The following is a 15,819-nucleotide window of genomic DNA, read 5'->3' as shown; positions in this document are numbered from 1 at the left end:
CCACTCCAGTATTCTGGCCTGGAGAATTGCATGGATTGTATAGTCAATGGGGTTGCAAAGAGTTGGACACAACTAAATGACTTTCACTTTCAGTTTCATCATGGAGTAAGATTGATGTATTAAAAATAATAACCCACATTAATACTTATTATGGTACCTGTCATATAGTAAGCACCCAATGTGTGTTTGCTATTGTGATTAATCCAATCCCTTACCCCAGTGTTTGAACTTCCATCACAAATGTCTTCAGGACATGAGGCATGTGTGCCCGGTTTCTGCTTGAACACCACCAGGGTCAAGGAACTTACAACCTCCACCAGTTGTCCACCTGATTACTGGGCAAACATAGTAATTGTTGACAAACTCTAATGGGCTGTAACATACATACTTATATCTTCTACACAAGGGTGTTCAGTCTTCTGGGATTACCCAGAGAAGAAATATAACTTTCCTTGCAGGACCGCACTTCTCACTTCGGAAGGTAGCTACATGAGCTAGCTCTCTCCCTCCGCCTCACACACCAACACAGACTCTTAGACCCTTAATCATTTCTGATGTGACACTGATTACAAGATCCCATTTTACCCTTTTAAACTCTTCTTGAAGAACCTTTTGTTTATTAATGGTTTTCTTAAAGGCTGAAGATCAGAATTCATAAAGCAAAACAAATGTGACCTGATCACCAGTGAGTACTAGAGAACTACTTCCCAACCTGAGCACTATATGTCTATTAATACAACAAAAGATTGATCTTTTTTGGAAGTTATATCACACTGAGTTGACTCATCATCTACTCACAATCAACAGGAGACTCTAAATCTTCCTACGTGAGCAATTGTAAGTCATCTCGCCCCCAACCTGTACTGGTACAATTGAATTTTGGGATCTCTGAGTGCTTTATATTTGTCCCTTTATATTGTTAGGTATGATTCACCATTACATTTTGTCAGGATTTGATGAGGGGGAGGGGAATCCTGATTGTACCATCCAACTTATTGGCTATCCTTTGCAGTTGTGCATAATTTATAGATGCACAACAATTTACATCTGTAAATTCATTCAGCGTGTGGTCAATGTTATTATCTTAGCCATCCATCAAAAAGTTGAGGGCAATAAAGCTTTGGTCTAGATTTACATTAGATCCCTAGAGGCCTGGGTATGCATCAGTCTCTTAAAAATTTTTTGAAAGACACTGTTCATTCAATCAATATATATTGAGTTTCTATTATGTAACCAGTTATTGTTCCAAGTGCTGAGCATATACTGGTGAACAAAACAAAATTCCTGCCCTTATAAAGCTTACATTCTAATTTGGGGATAAGCAATAAACAAATCTGGAGATAAATAATAAATTTTCTAAAAATGAAAGCAAGTAAGGGGCTCGAGCAAAGAGATCAAACCACCTAATCCTAAAAGAAATAAATCCTGAATATTCATTGGAAGGACTGATGCTGAAGCTGAAACTCCAATACTTTGACCACCTGATGCAAAGAACTGATTCATTGGAAAAGACCCTGATGCTGGGAAAGATTGAAGGCAGGAGAAGGGGACGACAGAAGATGAAATGACTGGATGGCATCACTGACTCAATGGACATGAGTTTGAGTAAGCTCTGGGAGTTGGTGATAGACAGGGAAGCCTGGTGTGCTGCAGTCCATGGGGTTGCAAAGAGTCAGATACGACTGAGTGACTGATCCGACTGACTGACTGACTGATACTGAAGTTCCAACGCTTTGGCCACCTGATGCGAAGAGCCGACTCATTGGAAAAGACCCTGATGCTGCAAAAGATTGAGGGTAGAAGGAGAAGGGGAAAACAGAGGATGAGATGGTTTGATGGCATCACCAACTCAATGAACATGAGTTTGAGCAAACTCTGGGAGATAGTGAAGGACAGGGAAGCCTGGTGTGCTGCAGTCCATGGGGTTGCAAAAAGTCGGATATGACTTAGAGACTGGACAACATTAACAAGGGGCTCGAGAAGGTTGACAGTGGGTGTGCAGTGAACAGTCGTCCACATGCAGTGCGGCTGAAGCAGAGCTGTTTCTGAAGTTTGCTTACACTGCTCATGCCCTGCATTCTGAGTGTGCATCTGATCCAAAAGTTGTCCCAGAATGGACAGCAAGTCTTTCTGGTTTCTCAAAATTCACTATTTTTTCTACGTGGAGTAATATTAGGAAAAACTCAATAGAATAATGATAAAGAATTTAAATAGTCATGAAATAAGAAAATCTGAAAGGATATAATATCTCAAGGCACTTTGCAACATTTCATCATATGCATAGGATATTCAAATACTGTGAGACCAGCTAGACAAGCAGGGAAGTCAGTCATACCTCCTGATCAAGACTCCAGAGAGAGAGTTTAAAAATTATTGTTCTACAAGTATAGTACATGGTTGAAAATGAAGTAATAGAGGAAGAAATAGAAAAGCTAGCACTTACCTTATTCCAATCCCCATTTTCTCAAGTACGGAGTGGGTTATGAATCCAAAAGTTTATGGAGAGTCGAGAAGATGGAATGCTTGGGCGACCCCAAAATATAGCTGACAGTCTGGATTCTGAACTCTGGAAGAGAAGCCCATAAGGGACAGATTTGAAATCTAAATCTATTAACTACTCTCTGCTCATGATTCTATTATTGATAAATTCTTCTAAATAGTTTTAGATAATCTTCAAATCTCTTTGATGTCAAAGAGACTTGATAAATCTTTGTTTTGTAAAATCCTAACTGTATCCTCTGATTGGAAATTTATTGTCTATTCTCATAGTGATATTTTAACCTTTGTTTTCATTCACTGAGCATCTACTTTGTACCAAGTACTTTGTTGGTTCAATGAGCCCAAAGGTAAATGAAGTAAATATGCTTCCTGCTTACAGAAACCTTTCAGTAGAGCTTCCAGTAGAGGGCAAGACAGAAACAGGAATGGCAGCTCCCATAAAACAGTGTGTTATAAAGAGAAGACTACCAAGAACTCTAGGAGGGACACCTAACCCAGACTTTGGGAGGATTGGAAGTTAGTGCTTCCACATGGAGACTTACAAGGTAAGAAGAAGTTAGTCCAATAAAGAGGTGAGGCAGATCTGTTCCAATGGAGGGCACATGGATGCATATTTTGAAGGTGACAGAAATGACCAAGAATCTGAATACTGAAAATAGTTCAGGATAGCTGAGACACAGTGGTCAGAGATGAAACTGGAGAGGTTAACAGAAACAATTTATACAGAGCCTTACAAGTCATGTCATATAGGAAGTATAATCTACTGAAGTTTGTGATGGCTTGAATGCTGGCATTTTGAAGGGGAATAGTTTAAACTGGTGCTCAGTTTTTTGACTTGAACAGCTGGGTCCCTGGAGAAGGAAATGGCAGCCTCCACTCCAGTATTCTTCCCTGGGTAATCCCATGGACAGAGGAGCCTGGCAGGCTATAATTCAGGGGGTCACAGAGAGTTGGACACAACTGAGCGACTGAGCACATTGGGTGGACAGTGATATCATTCACTAAGACATTTTTTAAAGAGATGAGGCCAGCTGTGGTCATGTTTGGTTTGGGATGCCTGGGGAACACTCACAGGTTATGAGGAGGCAGTTTGATCTGGAAGTCTGAGAGTACAGGTTCAGGAAGCAACAGTACACGATAGGCAACAATAGACTCCAAGGGGATGAAAGAGTTATGTGGGGGGAGTGTCATGGAAGAGAAAAGGGCCCAGGAGAGAAACCAGAGTAATACCAAAACTTAAAACATGGGCAGAGAAAGGATTTCTTCCCCCTCCCCCCCAAAAAAGGAGATCAAGAGAAGGTAAAGCCAGAGAGAGGGAAACTAGAGAGAGGTTTCAGGAGGGAAACTAGTGGAGTGAGGTATCACAGAGGACAAGGGAAAAGCACATTTCAACGAGCAGGCTGTGGTCAACAGTAAACGCTGTCAAGAGATCAAGTGAGAAAAGCCCGAGAAGCATCTACGGAGGGAGCTCCAAGAAGGTATCTGTCCAGTTGGGTGAGAGCTGGGTCAGTGGAGGCAGAAGGCAGCTCATGGTGAATTGAGGAATTGGTGGAACCAGTGAATGCAGACAACTGTTTCAAAAAATTTGCCTTCAAAGTAGAAGATATAATCCCTAGATTTTCTTCCTAAAAGTAGGGACATGAGGCCACCATGAAGACTCACCTACCACCTTTGCATTAGCTCAATTACCTCACGGCCATGCTCTTGGTAGGCATGGCCTGTGTGTTGAAGGTGAACCAAGACATAATGGATGAGCACTGTAAGGGGTCTGGATGAGAGAGGAGGAGCAGGGCGCAGGCACCAGGGAACACGGACCAGGAGCTAGAAGTAAGCTGGAGTTACTATGCACACAGAGGCCAGGAATAGTCATGCTGGACAGGCAGCCCACCACCACCAGCTCTGTTATCCTGAATCCTTCACCATCGGGGTTTCCATTCTCACCCCTTCATGACATGAAGTAAAGTTTCTGACATTCACAACAACTCCTCAGATCTAATCTCCTCAACTCCTCTTAGTAACTTGTATTCCAAGGAGAAGATAGGAAAGTTCTGGCCTGGGTGGTGCTAAAAGGGACACAGAGGCAATGGCAGTAATCAACCTGAAAAGGTTGCCGTGATAGTGACCTGAGCCTAAAAACCAGGAGTTGAATTAGGCCCTACATCAGTAGCAAAACCAGCTGCATGGCTTGATTAAATGAAACATTATTTCTCAATTGCAATCATTCCCGGATCTCTAGGTTCTCTAAAATGCAACTGTGACTGAACTGGAAGGCTTAACTGTCTTCAGACTGTGATTACAGCACAGAGAGGAGACAAAGAATGGTGGTGAACATCACAAATAAAGACAGTATGTTTGTCTTATATGGAGACTAGCTAAGCTGCACAAACCGAGTTTCTGGCTGAAGATTTTTTTTTTCATTTTACTCAACTCAATATAATCATTTACCCACTGGATATTGCTTAAGGGGCAGAGTTTTCATCTAATTCTCATTTAAGGAGACTGAAAAGGAAAAACTAAATAATAATACCTCATTTGTGTATGGTGCTTGTCTTTCAAAGAAGACAGCATAACCCATTTTATACGATCTAATTTACATTAACAATCCTTTTATAATGTAAATACTAGTAAGGGCTATTATCATCTTACAAAGGATGCAGAGAAGAAATCGAGGCATGCAGGTATGAAATGATGAGTTCAACAATGTAACTTCCATTTTAGAGATGTAACAGCGAGCTTGTTCTTCTTTTTGGTTTTATAAGGAAGCCATGCTTTAGAAAAACATGTTTATTAAGCTGTTACCTTACCCTTAAATTTTAAGATGAAAAATACCTTCTTAAAAGAAATCACAAGGGCCAAAATGTTCATTTTGTTCCACAGATCAAAACTCTCTCCCAAATGTAGATGACAATCAATCAATTCCTATCACTCAAGTCTGATTTTAATCAGCACAGTTCTCACCATCTGTGCCACACATATTATGAGTCGTTGGTGAGTATCACTCTCCTCTTTACGTATACTATGCTGCAGTGATCTTGTCATCTCAGTTGGACTTGGAAATTGCCATTCTATGTACTAATTCTGCATATATGTAAAGTCACTGACACTTTCAAGTTTGTATGAGCTTCCATTTGGGTGGGGGTAACATTTTTCTGATCTTTTCAGGTATTCGTTCATTCATTCATTCATTTATTCATACTCTCAAGCACTCACACATCCATTCAACAAGCATTGATTGTGTGCCCCAAATGTGAAAACATTACCCTAGATGTAAAAGAAAGAGGAAGAAGACAAAAATCACTCACTTCAGGAAACTCACAGCCCAATGAGGGAGTCAGAAGACCAAACAACTGTCGTTCAGTGTGGTAGGTGTGGAGATGGAGTGACACATGAAAACAGTCTGGGGACCATAGAGGGGGGTTGACCTCTGGCAAGGAAGGCCTCTTAGATCTGAGTATGCCAGGAAGAAGGGGATTGGGATATTCCGAGTAGAGGATACAGCATGAGCAAAGGCATAGATAAGAGCACCCTGTGCATTTGGGGAATCACAGGAAGCATGGTATAACCCCAGGTTCTTCCATATTCTATGACTGGTTCTATTTCATTATCCAGGCCCTGGACATCAACATGTGTGAAGAGAAAAGTGAAACTGTTAGTCATTCAGTCGTGTCCTACATTTTGTGACCGCATGGACTGTAGCCTGTCAGACTCCTCTCTCTGTGGAATTCTCCAGGCAAGAATACTGGAGTGGTTAGCCTTCCCTTCTCCAGGGGATCTTCCTGTTCCAGGGATCGAACCCAGGTCTCCTGAATTGCAGGTGGATTCTTTACTATCTGAGCCACCAGGGAAGCCCTAGGATGTCAACATAAATAATTTTATGAAGGGAAATATATGGTCCCTGGGTTGTCTTCAGTCATGTAAGTAAAAATACATTTTACATGGGATCTGTACCAAAGTACTTTTTGAAACACTATTTGAAAAATGTCACACAGGTATCAGGTCAAAATCAAAGCTTGGATCTGGTCTACCCAAAGTTTGTATTCTCCATATTTCATATCCAGGGGGAGGCAGGTAAGAACAGCCTACCTATTCATCGAATATAGGTAGGTGAATACTTAGTCCACCTCCATTATGATGTCCGTATAAAAGAATTATATAGAAATACTTCCAAATACAGCATTTTCAAATGCACAACATTGGGTGGGCCAGATTTTTCCTGTTTACCTCTTAACCATTCAGCCTTGGTACTGCCCAGCCATCAAAAACCAGCCTTATAGATTCTTATCAATATCCCTACTACACAGTAGCAAGAGGAGTTTGGAAACTGTCTGAAAATTCTGCACCCAAGTCCCTGCAGGGACAGCTCTTTCCTGAAGCTTCTGAGAAGTCCTGCCTGAAGGTCTTTATGCACCTTTATGAACCAGGTCAGTAACAGATAAAATGCAACCACAGATAACTCACACTGAAACTTCCATAGACTAATCTACTGCCTGGGTAGCCCTACTCTGAAATCCCTGTTAATTACTAAAAGCTTTGCACCGCCAAATTGCATCCATGTTTCTATTTGGAAATTTTTCAGAGACTCTAAGAGTTCAAAATAACTAATCTATGTTGGTTCCTGACCAATTATAGAATCCTCTCTAAGACAACATTTTCAATTTGGCTACACCATGCAGCATCTGGGATCTTATAATAGTTTCCTGACCAGGGATTGAACTTCCACCCTCTGCATAGAAAGCAAGGAGTCTTAACCACTGGATCACCAGCAAAGTCCCTCTAAGACATCATTTCTTCATTCATCTACTCCTTGACCCACTCAAAGAACATCAACTTCCTCATTTCTCATTCTCTTCAAGCCAATCCAGTCAGTATTTGTCCCCCATACTCCCATCACTTCTAGGCAAATAGATGTGGAAACAGTAGCTGACTTTATTTTTGGGGGCTCCAAAATCACTGCAGATGGGGATTGCAGCCATGAAATTAAAAGATGCTTACTCCTTGGAAGGAAAGTTATGACCAACCTAGAAAGCATATTCAAAAGCAGAGATATTACTTTGTCGACAAAGGTCCATCTAGTCAAGGCTATGGTTTTTCCAGTGGTCATGTATGGATGTGAGAGTTGGACTATAAAGAAAGCTGAGCACTGAAGAATTGACACTTTTGAACTGTGGTGTTAGAGAAGACTCCTGAGAGTCCCTTGGACTGCAAGGAGATCCAACCAGTCCATCCTAAAGAAGATCAGTCCTGAGTGTTCATTGGAAGGACTAATGTTGAAGCTGAAACTCCAATACTTTGGCCACCTGATGAGAAGAGCTGACTCATTTGAAAAGAGCCTGATTCTGGGAAAGATTGAGGGCAGGAGGAGAAGGGGACGACAGAGGATGAGATGGTTGGATGGCATCACTGACTCAATGGACATGGGTTTGGGTAGACTCTGGCAGTTGGTGATGGATAGGGAGGCCTGGCATGCTGCGGTTCATGGGGTTGCAAAGAGTCAGACACGACTGAGCGACTGAACTGAACTGAAATTCTACTACAAACATACTTGTGAAGGCTGCAATGACCTCTGTGTTGTCAAATCCACTGGTCAGTTTTCCATCCTAATCTTACTGCCCTCTCAGCAGCCATAATACTTGGCCCTAGTGAGCCATCTCTTTTCACTGAAACATTTTCTTTGCTTTGCTTCCATCACACCACATGTGCTTCGTTTCTACCTTTTCAGTCTCTTTTGCTGAGTCCTTCCTGATTTCTGAATGCTGGGAGCTCCCTTGGGCTTGGTCCTCTACAATTGCCCATCTAGCTCATTGCTTTAAATACCATATCTCTTGTCCTAATGTCTGTCTTGGAAGCTGCGGAGGGTTTTTTCCCATAGAGACACTGAGGTTTGGGTTAGGCACTGAAGGAGGCAAAGAGTTGGCTGAGGAGAGTAGATCCTAAGGGAAAAGAGTGGGGAAAAGCACAAAAGTGTGGAAAGGCAAACTGCATTCAGAGAAAACAGGGCAGTCTGATGTGGGTTGAAAATAACTGGTTAGGGAGGTTGTAGTAATATCGAGAAGAACCTTGGTTTACAGTTAAGGGACTTTATGCTGGACTTCACGCTGAAGACAATAAGCATGAAAGGTATTACAGGTTCCTAAATAGGGAAGAGATGTGAACATTCATATTAAAAAAATAAAATAAAACTGTAGTAGCAGGATGACAGCCGAACTAGAGTAAACTGAGACTGGAGCCAGGAAAGCCAATTAGAAGGTCACTGTAATAGTCTAAGGAAGGGATTATGGTCTGAATCACCATAGCAGCAGGGGGATGAAGAGTAGTGAGAAATCCAAGGGAGATTTAGAAGTAGCATCGAGGACATAGTTATTGATTAGACAGCCACTTGGGAGTAGGGGAGAGAGGCCAAAGTTGAAGTGTAATGACATCAACTAAACTAAATAGGAAGAGAGCAAAAGTGGGGGGAAGGGAGGATGATGATATTAAGTTCTCAGTGACTATAGGCTATCCAGTAGCAAATGAAAGACACATCTGCGGATCAGGAGCAAAGTTTGGACTGACTATATAGGTTCAGAAGTCAGGGCCCACTGGTAGCTAAATTTTCAGGATGGATGGGATATCCTGAGGAGGCCATAGAGTGAGAAGAATGCCAAGACCCTGAGGGGAAAAAAGCACGCAGGCAGCAGTCAGAGGAAGAAGAGCCGGAGGAGGAGATTGGAAAGGTCCAGAGAGATGGCACGAGAATGGGACAGAGTGAAGTCTGCAAGTAAAGGGAGAAGAAAGCTTCAAAGAAGAAAGGATAAACAATTCTCTTTGGGGTAGGATGAATGATAAAGTCTGGGGATTAGATCTGATGAGCACAGTTTCTAGAGCATTGGAAGTCAACCTGGAATGGATAAAGTGAAGACTCTTCTTGGAAGTTCGGCTGTGAGAGAAGCAGGAAATGGCTGGGAAGAAAATGGAGTTGGGCAAGGTGTAGACATTTTTTTATTTTAATGAAATGGAAGTCTTTAGTACAACAGATGGCTAGCTAGTTTCTGATTAAACAACTCTTGTGAGTGCACTACTCCATAAGACAACCCCACTGCATTTTTTTAACTAGCAATTGATCACTCAGTTCAGTTCAGCATGTATTCGTTAAGTACCTTCTATGTCCAAAGCACTGGGCTTGGCATTCCAGTGCCTAAAACTATATGCAAAACATGAGGTGGATTTAGAATATTCAAAACTCACAAAGAAGAAAATCTGTTGTAAGTCCACTATTGAGATATTATGACTATCAATATATTCCTGTGTCCATCCAGTCATTTTTTTTTTTTTGAGCATATATATTGAAAAATAAATTACCTACATTTTCTGATATCATGGCATCTTCCACAATCTGCTTCCTACTGGATGCATAGTTTTCATCAAAGGAACGTATTATGATTTATAGAATACTTCTTTTTGAACTTGTAGGTTATCTCTAAGTGTTCAATATTATAAAGAAGGTATGCTTTACTAAGTACTCTTATATTAAATGTTGTGAGTGTTTCTGGTTATTTTCTTAGGATAAAGTCTTAAAAATGAAATTACTCTTTTAAATGTTTTGCACATATTAAGATTTTAAGTACATAATGCCAAACTGCTCTCTAGAATGCTTGAATCAATTTGAAAGTGAAAGTGGCTCAGTCATGTCCAACTCTTCGCAATCCCATGGACTGTAGCCTGCGGGCTACTCTGTACATGGAATTTTCCAGGTCAGAATATTGAAGTGGGTAGCCGCTCCCTTCTCTACGGGATCTTCCCGACCCAGAGATCAAACCCAGGTCTCCTGCATTACAGGCAGATTCTTTACTGTCTGAGCCACCAGGGAAGCTCATGAACCAATTTACATGCCCCATATTGTATGAGGGTGTTTATTTCCCTGAATCTTTATCTATGGAAGTTATTATTTTAAAATTCTTGACAATTTGTTAGGTACAAAGATATCTGGTTTTATTTGGTGGCTCAGACGGTAAAAAGAACCTGCCTGCAATGCGGGAGACCCAGGTTTGATTCCTGGGTCAGGAAGATCCCCTGGAGAAGGGAATGGCTACCCACTCCAGCATTTGTGCCTGGAGAAATCCATGAACAGAGTAGCCTGGTAGGGTACAGTCCATGCAGTCACAAAGAGTCGGGCATGACTAAGTGACTAACACTTTCACTCTTCTTTCACTTTTTCTTTACTATTAACTCTGGAACTTTTTCATTTTAGTTGACCAGTTGAATTCCCCTTCTTCTCTTTTGCTTTTTCATATTCTTTACCCACATGGCTTGTTCATGTCTTTTACCTTCTCATGTTCTTTACACTTCTTTTTAAATGTATTTTTGTTATAAATTTGTAAGAGTATTTTATATATAAAGGACACTGCTGCTGCTGCTGCTAAGTTGCTTCAGTTGTGTCCGACTCTGTGCGACCCCATAGACGGCAGCCCATCAGGCTCCCCTGTCCCTGGGATTCTCCAGGCAAGAACACTGGAGTGGGTTGCTATTTCCTTCTCCAATGCATGAAAGTGAAAAGTGAAAGTGAAGTCACTCTGTCGTGTCCAACTCTTAGTGACCCCATGGACTGCAGCCTACCAGGCTCCTCCTCCCATGGGATTTTCCAGGCAAGAGTACTGGAGTGGGGTGCTATTGCCTTCTCCGATAAAGGACACTACCCTTTGTCATATATATATTTGGTTGCAAAAATTCTAGAATCTCTCATTTATCTTTTAATTTTGTTTGTGGTACTGTTTCATCTACATAAACTAAAAAGTTTCAAGTAGTCAAATCTATAAATGTTTTCCTTTTACAAATCATAAGCCTTTATTCTTTCACTCAGGTTTTTACCACTCTAAGGTCAAGAAATGCTTGCACCACTTTCATTTTTCAACACATATCACTTCTCTTGTATGAGTCATTTTTAATATTTAACTCTCTATTTATTGAAAATTTATTCCATTCCTTACTAATCATGTTTGTTCTATCCTTTGAGGATGCTTTGGTTTCAGGAAAGAGAAATCTAACTCAAATAGGCTTAAACAAAATATTGAATCTATTGGCTCCCGTAAGTAGAAAAGTTCAAAGACTTCAGGGACATGTTTGGCTAGATGGCTCACACAATGTGGAGAGGATTTGATGGTTCCCTCTTTACCTCTCTGCTTTAGTCCCTAGTGAGAGCTCCATTCTCAATAGACTCTCCCCTCCTGGTCCCTAGATGGTGGCCAAGACCTTCCAGGTTACATGCTACTGCTTTCACTGCCAGAGGAATGTGTCTTTGTCTTAGCATTACCACAAAAACCCTGACATTGTCTTTCCTTGATTGGACTGATTTAGGTCACATGCCCATACATGACGCAGTTGCTGGAGCCAAGGGCATAAAACTCACTGATAGACTTAGTCTGGACCACAGGACCCTCACCCTGGAAATAAAGGTGGAGTTAGTTTTCTTGAAACTACATGGATGCCCTACAGAAAAGAGTGACTGAGAAAGAGGGATACATTCAAGAAGGTAACTAAGGTAAGGGACTATATCTTTAAATGTCAAGATCATTGCTTTTGATGAAAAACAGCAAATCCTCTGCCATTTGAAAACATTTGTTCTACCACTATTAATGCAGTAGAAATTAGAGTTAAGACCATGAAAGGACATGATCCTTTCCTTAGGTAAGAAATCCTTTACATTCAAGTTGTATAGGGATCACCTGGGCATATCGTAGTTTCAAAAAGTCTAATCATATGCGGTTGGAACAATTTCCTCCATGGCTAACTAATCTATAGGTTCTCTGAATTCCTTCTTTAAGACAGGTTCCATAGACCCAGTAGAAATAAGACCATAGCCCTAATTCTCCCCTGAATCCATTCTGGTAAAGTCTCTGTCTCCTGGCTACTTTTTTTCTGGTTAGTTATTTTGGTGATCCCTTGTCTTTTTTTTTTTTTAAACCATAAGTCTTACCTATACACTTTGCAATGTCTTTTCCTGGCTTGTGACCTGAGACCTATACCTTGACCTAAATATCTTCTTAGAGGAGCCCTCCAAGGAGTCAGCTAGAGCTAACTAAGTTGGCCTTTGGCGTGCTGGGGCTTTAAGTCGACCACATAGTGATTCAGAAGAGGCAGGACACAATAGTACCCACGTGCTGTGCACCAGGCACAGCTCAAAATGTTCTGCCCAGGGAAAGCCATTATCTGACTCCATGAATGGATTAGTGCCCTTATAAGAAGAGATGATCTCTCTCTACCTGTGGATACAGCAAGAAGGTGTTCATCTGCATCAGATACCAAATCTGCGGAGAGCTTGGTCTTGGACTTACTAGCCTTTAGAAGAGAGAAATAAACATTTTTTTGTATAAGTTATCCAGTCAATGGTATTGGTTATAGCAGCTCCAGCTGACAAAGACATCATCCTCCCTGCCTCTGTGACCCTGTACAGCGACTGTACAGTGACTTGGCGTCTGTGGGCCAACAACAGTCTCTTTCTACCCCTTTGTAGAAGTTTTGATCACAGTTTTTCTTCTTGTCTTAGTCCTTTCTCTACTGCTTGCTGCTCTTCTGTTCTTCAACTTATTGTATGATATACCATCACTTAATTACTGTTTTTACAGCCCTCCCCCAAACATTGCAATGTGGGAGACCTGGGTTCAATCCCTGGGCTGGGAAGATCCTCTGGAGAAGGCAACAGCTACCCACGCCAGTATTCTGGCCTGGAAAATTCCATGGACAGAGGAGGCTGGCAGGCTACAGTCCATGGGTTGTACATGACTGAGCGACTTTCACTTTCACTTCTTTCTGCCCAAACTTGACCACAATAAATACATCTATTGAAGACACGTTCTGATTTTAAAGGTATTAAAAATGTGTAGGGAAAGCCTTATATATTAGTGTCTAGTGAACTAGACTATAGCTGGATGATTCTGGCTTTTAGCCACCTGTTAACATCAGTCTGTCTCATTCAGTAACACTATTCCTTCTTTATTATTATCTTACTATAGAAAAGAAAGAAAGTGAAGTCGCTCAGTCATGTCCGACTCTTTGTGACCCCATGGACGGTAGCCTATCAGGCTCCTCCATCAATGGGATTTTCCAAGCAAGAATACTGGAATGGGTTGCTATTATCTTACTATATCTATAAACAAAAAACAAACAGAAAACCATTGTCTCCAGTACTTTTCTCAGAGTCTACTTGTCTCTGGATGTTAAGCCCTCTAGCATTATTTTCACAGGTCTGAGTCCTTCTTTAGAGTGAGTTTTCCCCTTACTCCTATCTATTTTCTGTGAGTGTCCTTTAAAAACAAGAGCTAATCAGACGCTCCTTGAGCAGCAACATTGATCTTTTTTACTTAGATGCTCTCTTTTCTGTATTGAAATCACTGGCTTTATAAGAGTTCAAATTTCAAGTCATTTTGCTACTCTTGAGCTCTCTTTCCTAGTTTCTGGCCAGATAGAGCCTTATGTCCGTATTTTCTCTTAACTTGCTCAAGTCTTCTTTATATCCGGTTAGCAAGCAAAGAATTGCCTTCTCCGGGTACTACAAATTCAAGGATACCGTGGTCACTTACTTTAAGCTGTATGTCACTTCCACTTCACCAACACATTCTTCTTAGCTGGTTAGAATTAAGCTTAGAATAGTACCTCTTCAATAAGCGATTAGTTTAAATTTAAGTCATGCCAACTTTATTTGATGCCCACTTTTCAGCAGAATGGGCTTGTCAGTAGATGTTGAAGTTCTCCATTACCCCTATATTGTGGCCCTGTCCTATTAATTCTGCCATTTGTATTGGGAAAGCATTATTGATGTTGCCATAACAGGATCACAAGGCATGTTAGAACTAGCTGACAAAACATGGCCAGTGGAGAGAGAGTGTGAGCCCAGTAGGGAGTGAAGAGCTCTTTCTAGGGTATGGGCTGTAAATACAGAAGCTGGCTTGGATTAGGGCAGCTGAACTATGCAAGACCTGATGTCTCTCACCAAGGTGAAGTTCAAAAAGCTACTAATACTATGAAGTCCAGCATGAAGGCACACATGTACAGTTTAAGGAGACCATGGCAGGAGTGTGGACAACACAATACAACCCTCTGGAATGAGGGCTGGTCAGTGATAAGCTAAACAAGACATCAGAATCAAGGTCAAAAATACCAGGGTTCAGGAGAATGTCCCAAATATAAAGGGAATCTGGATGCAAGGCAAAATGACCAGAGACAGAAGGTGTGGAGGTCAAGGTGGAAGCACAGAATTGAAAAAACATGGAGTGGGAGGTATAATAGGAGGAGCCTACAGATGTCAAAGGCTCACAGCTGACCTGACTGGAAGGAAGCAAGATGCTGGGGCTGATATTGATGACATCAGTTCAGTTCAGTTCAGTTCAGTCCCTCAATTGTGTCTGACTCTTTGTGACCCCATGAACTGCAGCACGCCAGGCCTTCCTGTCCATCACCAACTCCCGGAGTTCACTCAAACTCATGTCCATCAAGTTGGTGATGCCATCCAGCCATCTCATCCTCTGTCATCCCCTTCTCCTCCTGCCCCAAATCTGTACCATCATCAGAGTCTTTTCCAATGAGTCAACTCTTCACATGAGGTGGCCAAAGTATTGGAGTTTCAGCTTTAGCATCAGTCCTTCCAAAGAACACCCAGGACTGATCTCCTTTAGGATGGACTGGTTGGATCTCCTTGCAGTCCAAGGGACTCTCAAGAGTCTTCTCCAACACCACAGTTCAAAAGCATCAATTCTTTGGCGCTCAGCTTTCTTTATAGTCCAACTCTCACATACATACACGACCACTGGAAGAACCATACCCTTGACTAGACGAACCTTTGTTGGCAAAGGAATGTCTCTGCTTTTGAATATGCTATCTAGGTTGGTCATACTTTCCTTCTGAGGAGTAAGCGTCTTTTAATTTCATGGCTGCAATCACCATATGCAGTAATTTTGGAGCCCCAAAAAATAAAGTCTGACACTGTTTCCACTGTTTCCCCATCTATTTCCCATGATGTGATGGGACCAGATGCCATGATCTTCGTTTTCTGAATGTTGAGCTTTAAGCCAACTTGTTCACTCTCCTCTTCCACTTTCATCAAGAGGCTTTTGAGTTCCTCTTCACTTTCTGCCATAAGGGTGGTGTCATCTGCATATCTGAGGTTATTGATATTTCTCCCGGCAATCTTGATTCCAGCTTGTGCTTCTTCCAGCCCAGCGTTTCTCATGATGTACACCGCATATAAGTTAAATAAGCAGGGTGACAATATACAGCCTTGACGTACTCCTTTTCCTATTTGGAACCAGTCTGTTGTTCCATGTCCAGTTCTAACTGTTTCTTCCTGACCTG

General features: G+C 41.5%; 1 protein-coding gene across 2 annotated transcripts in view; it reads right to left on the bottom strand.

Annotated features, from left to right (window-relative positions):
* Window positions 1–15,819, bottom strand: part of MKLN1 (muskelin 1) — a 392,081-nt gene that overhangs the window by 366,414 nt on the left and 9,848 nt on the right. For both annotated transcript variants that reach the window (XM_061415397.1, XM_061415396.1), the window contains exon 2: window positions 2,444–2,566. Coding sequence is in view for 1 of the 2 variants with exons in the window: in XM_061415396.1 (XP_061271380.1) it covers window positions 2,444–2,460 (17 nt within the window). In the remaining variant the exon portion in view is untranslated. The remainder of the gene's footprint in view (window positions 1–2,443; window positions 2,567–15,819) is intronic.

The sequence above is a fragment of the Bos javanicus genome, chromosome 4 (genome assembly GCF_032452875.1).
Source record: "Bos javanicus breed banteng chromosome 4, ARS-OSU_banteng_1.0, whole genome shotgun sequence".
NCBI classification, from domain to species: Eukaryota; Metazoa; Chordata; class Mammalia; order Artiodactyla; family Bovidae; genus Bos; species Bos javanicus.
Note: the sequence above shows the minus strand (reverse complement) of the source record. Positions and strands in the feature narration are given on the sequence as shown.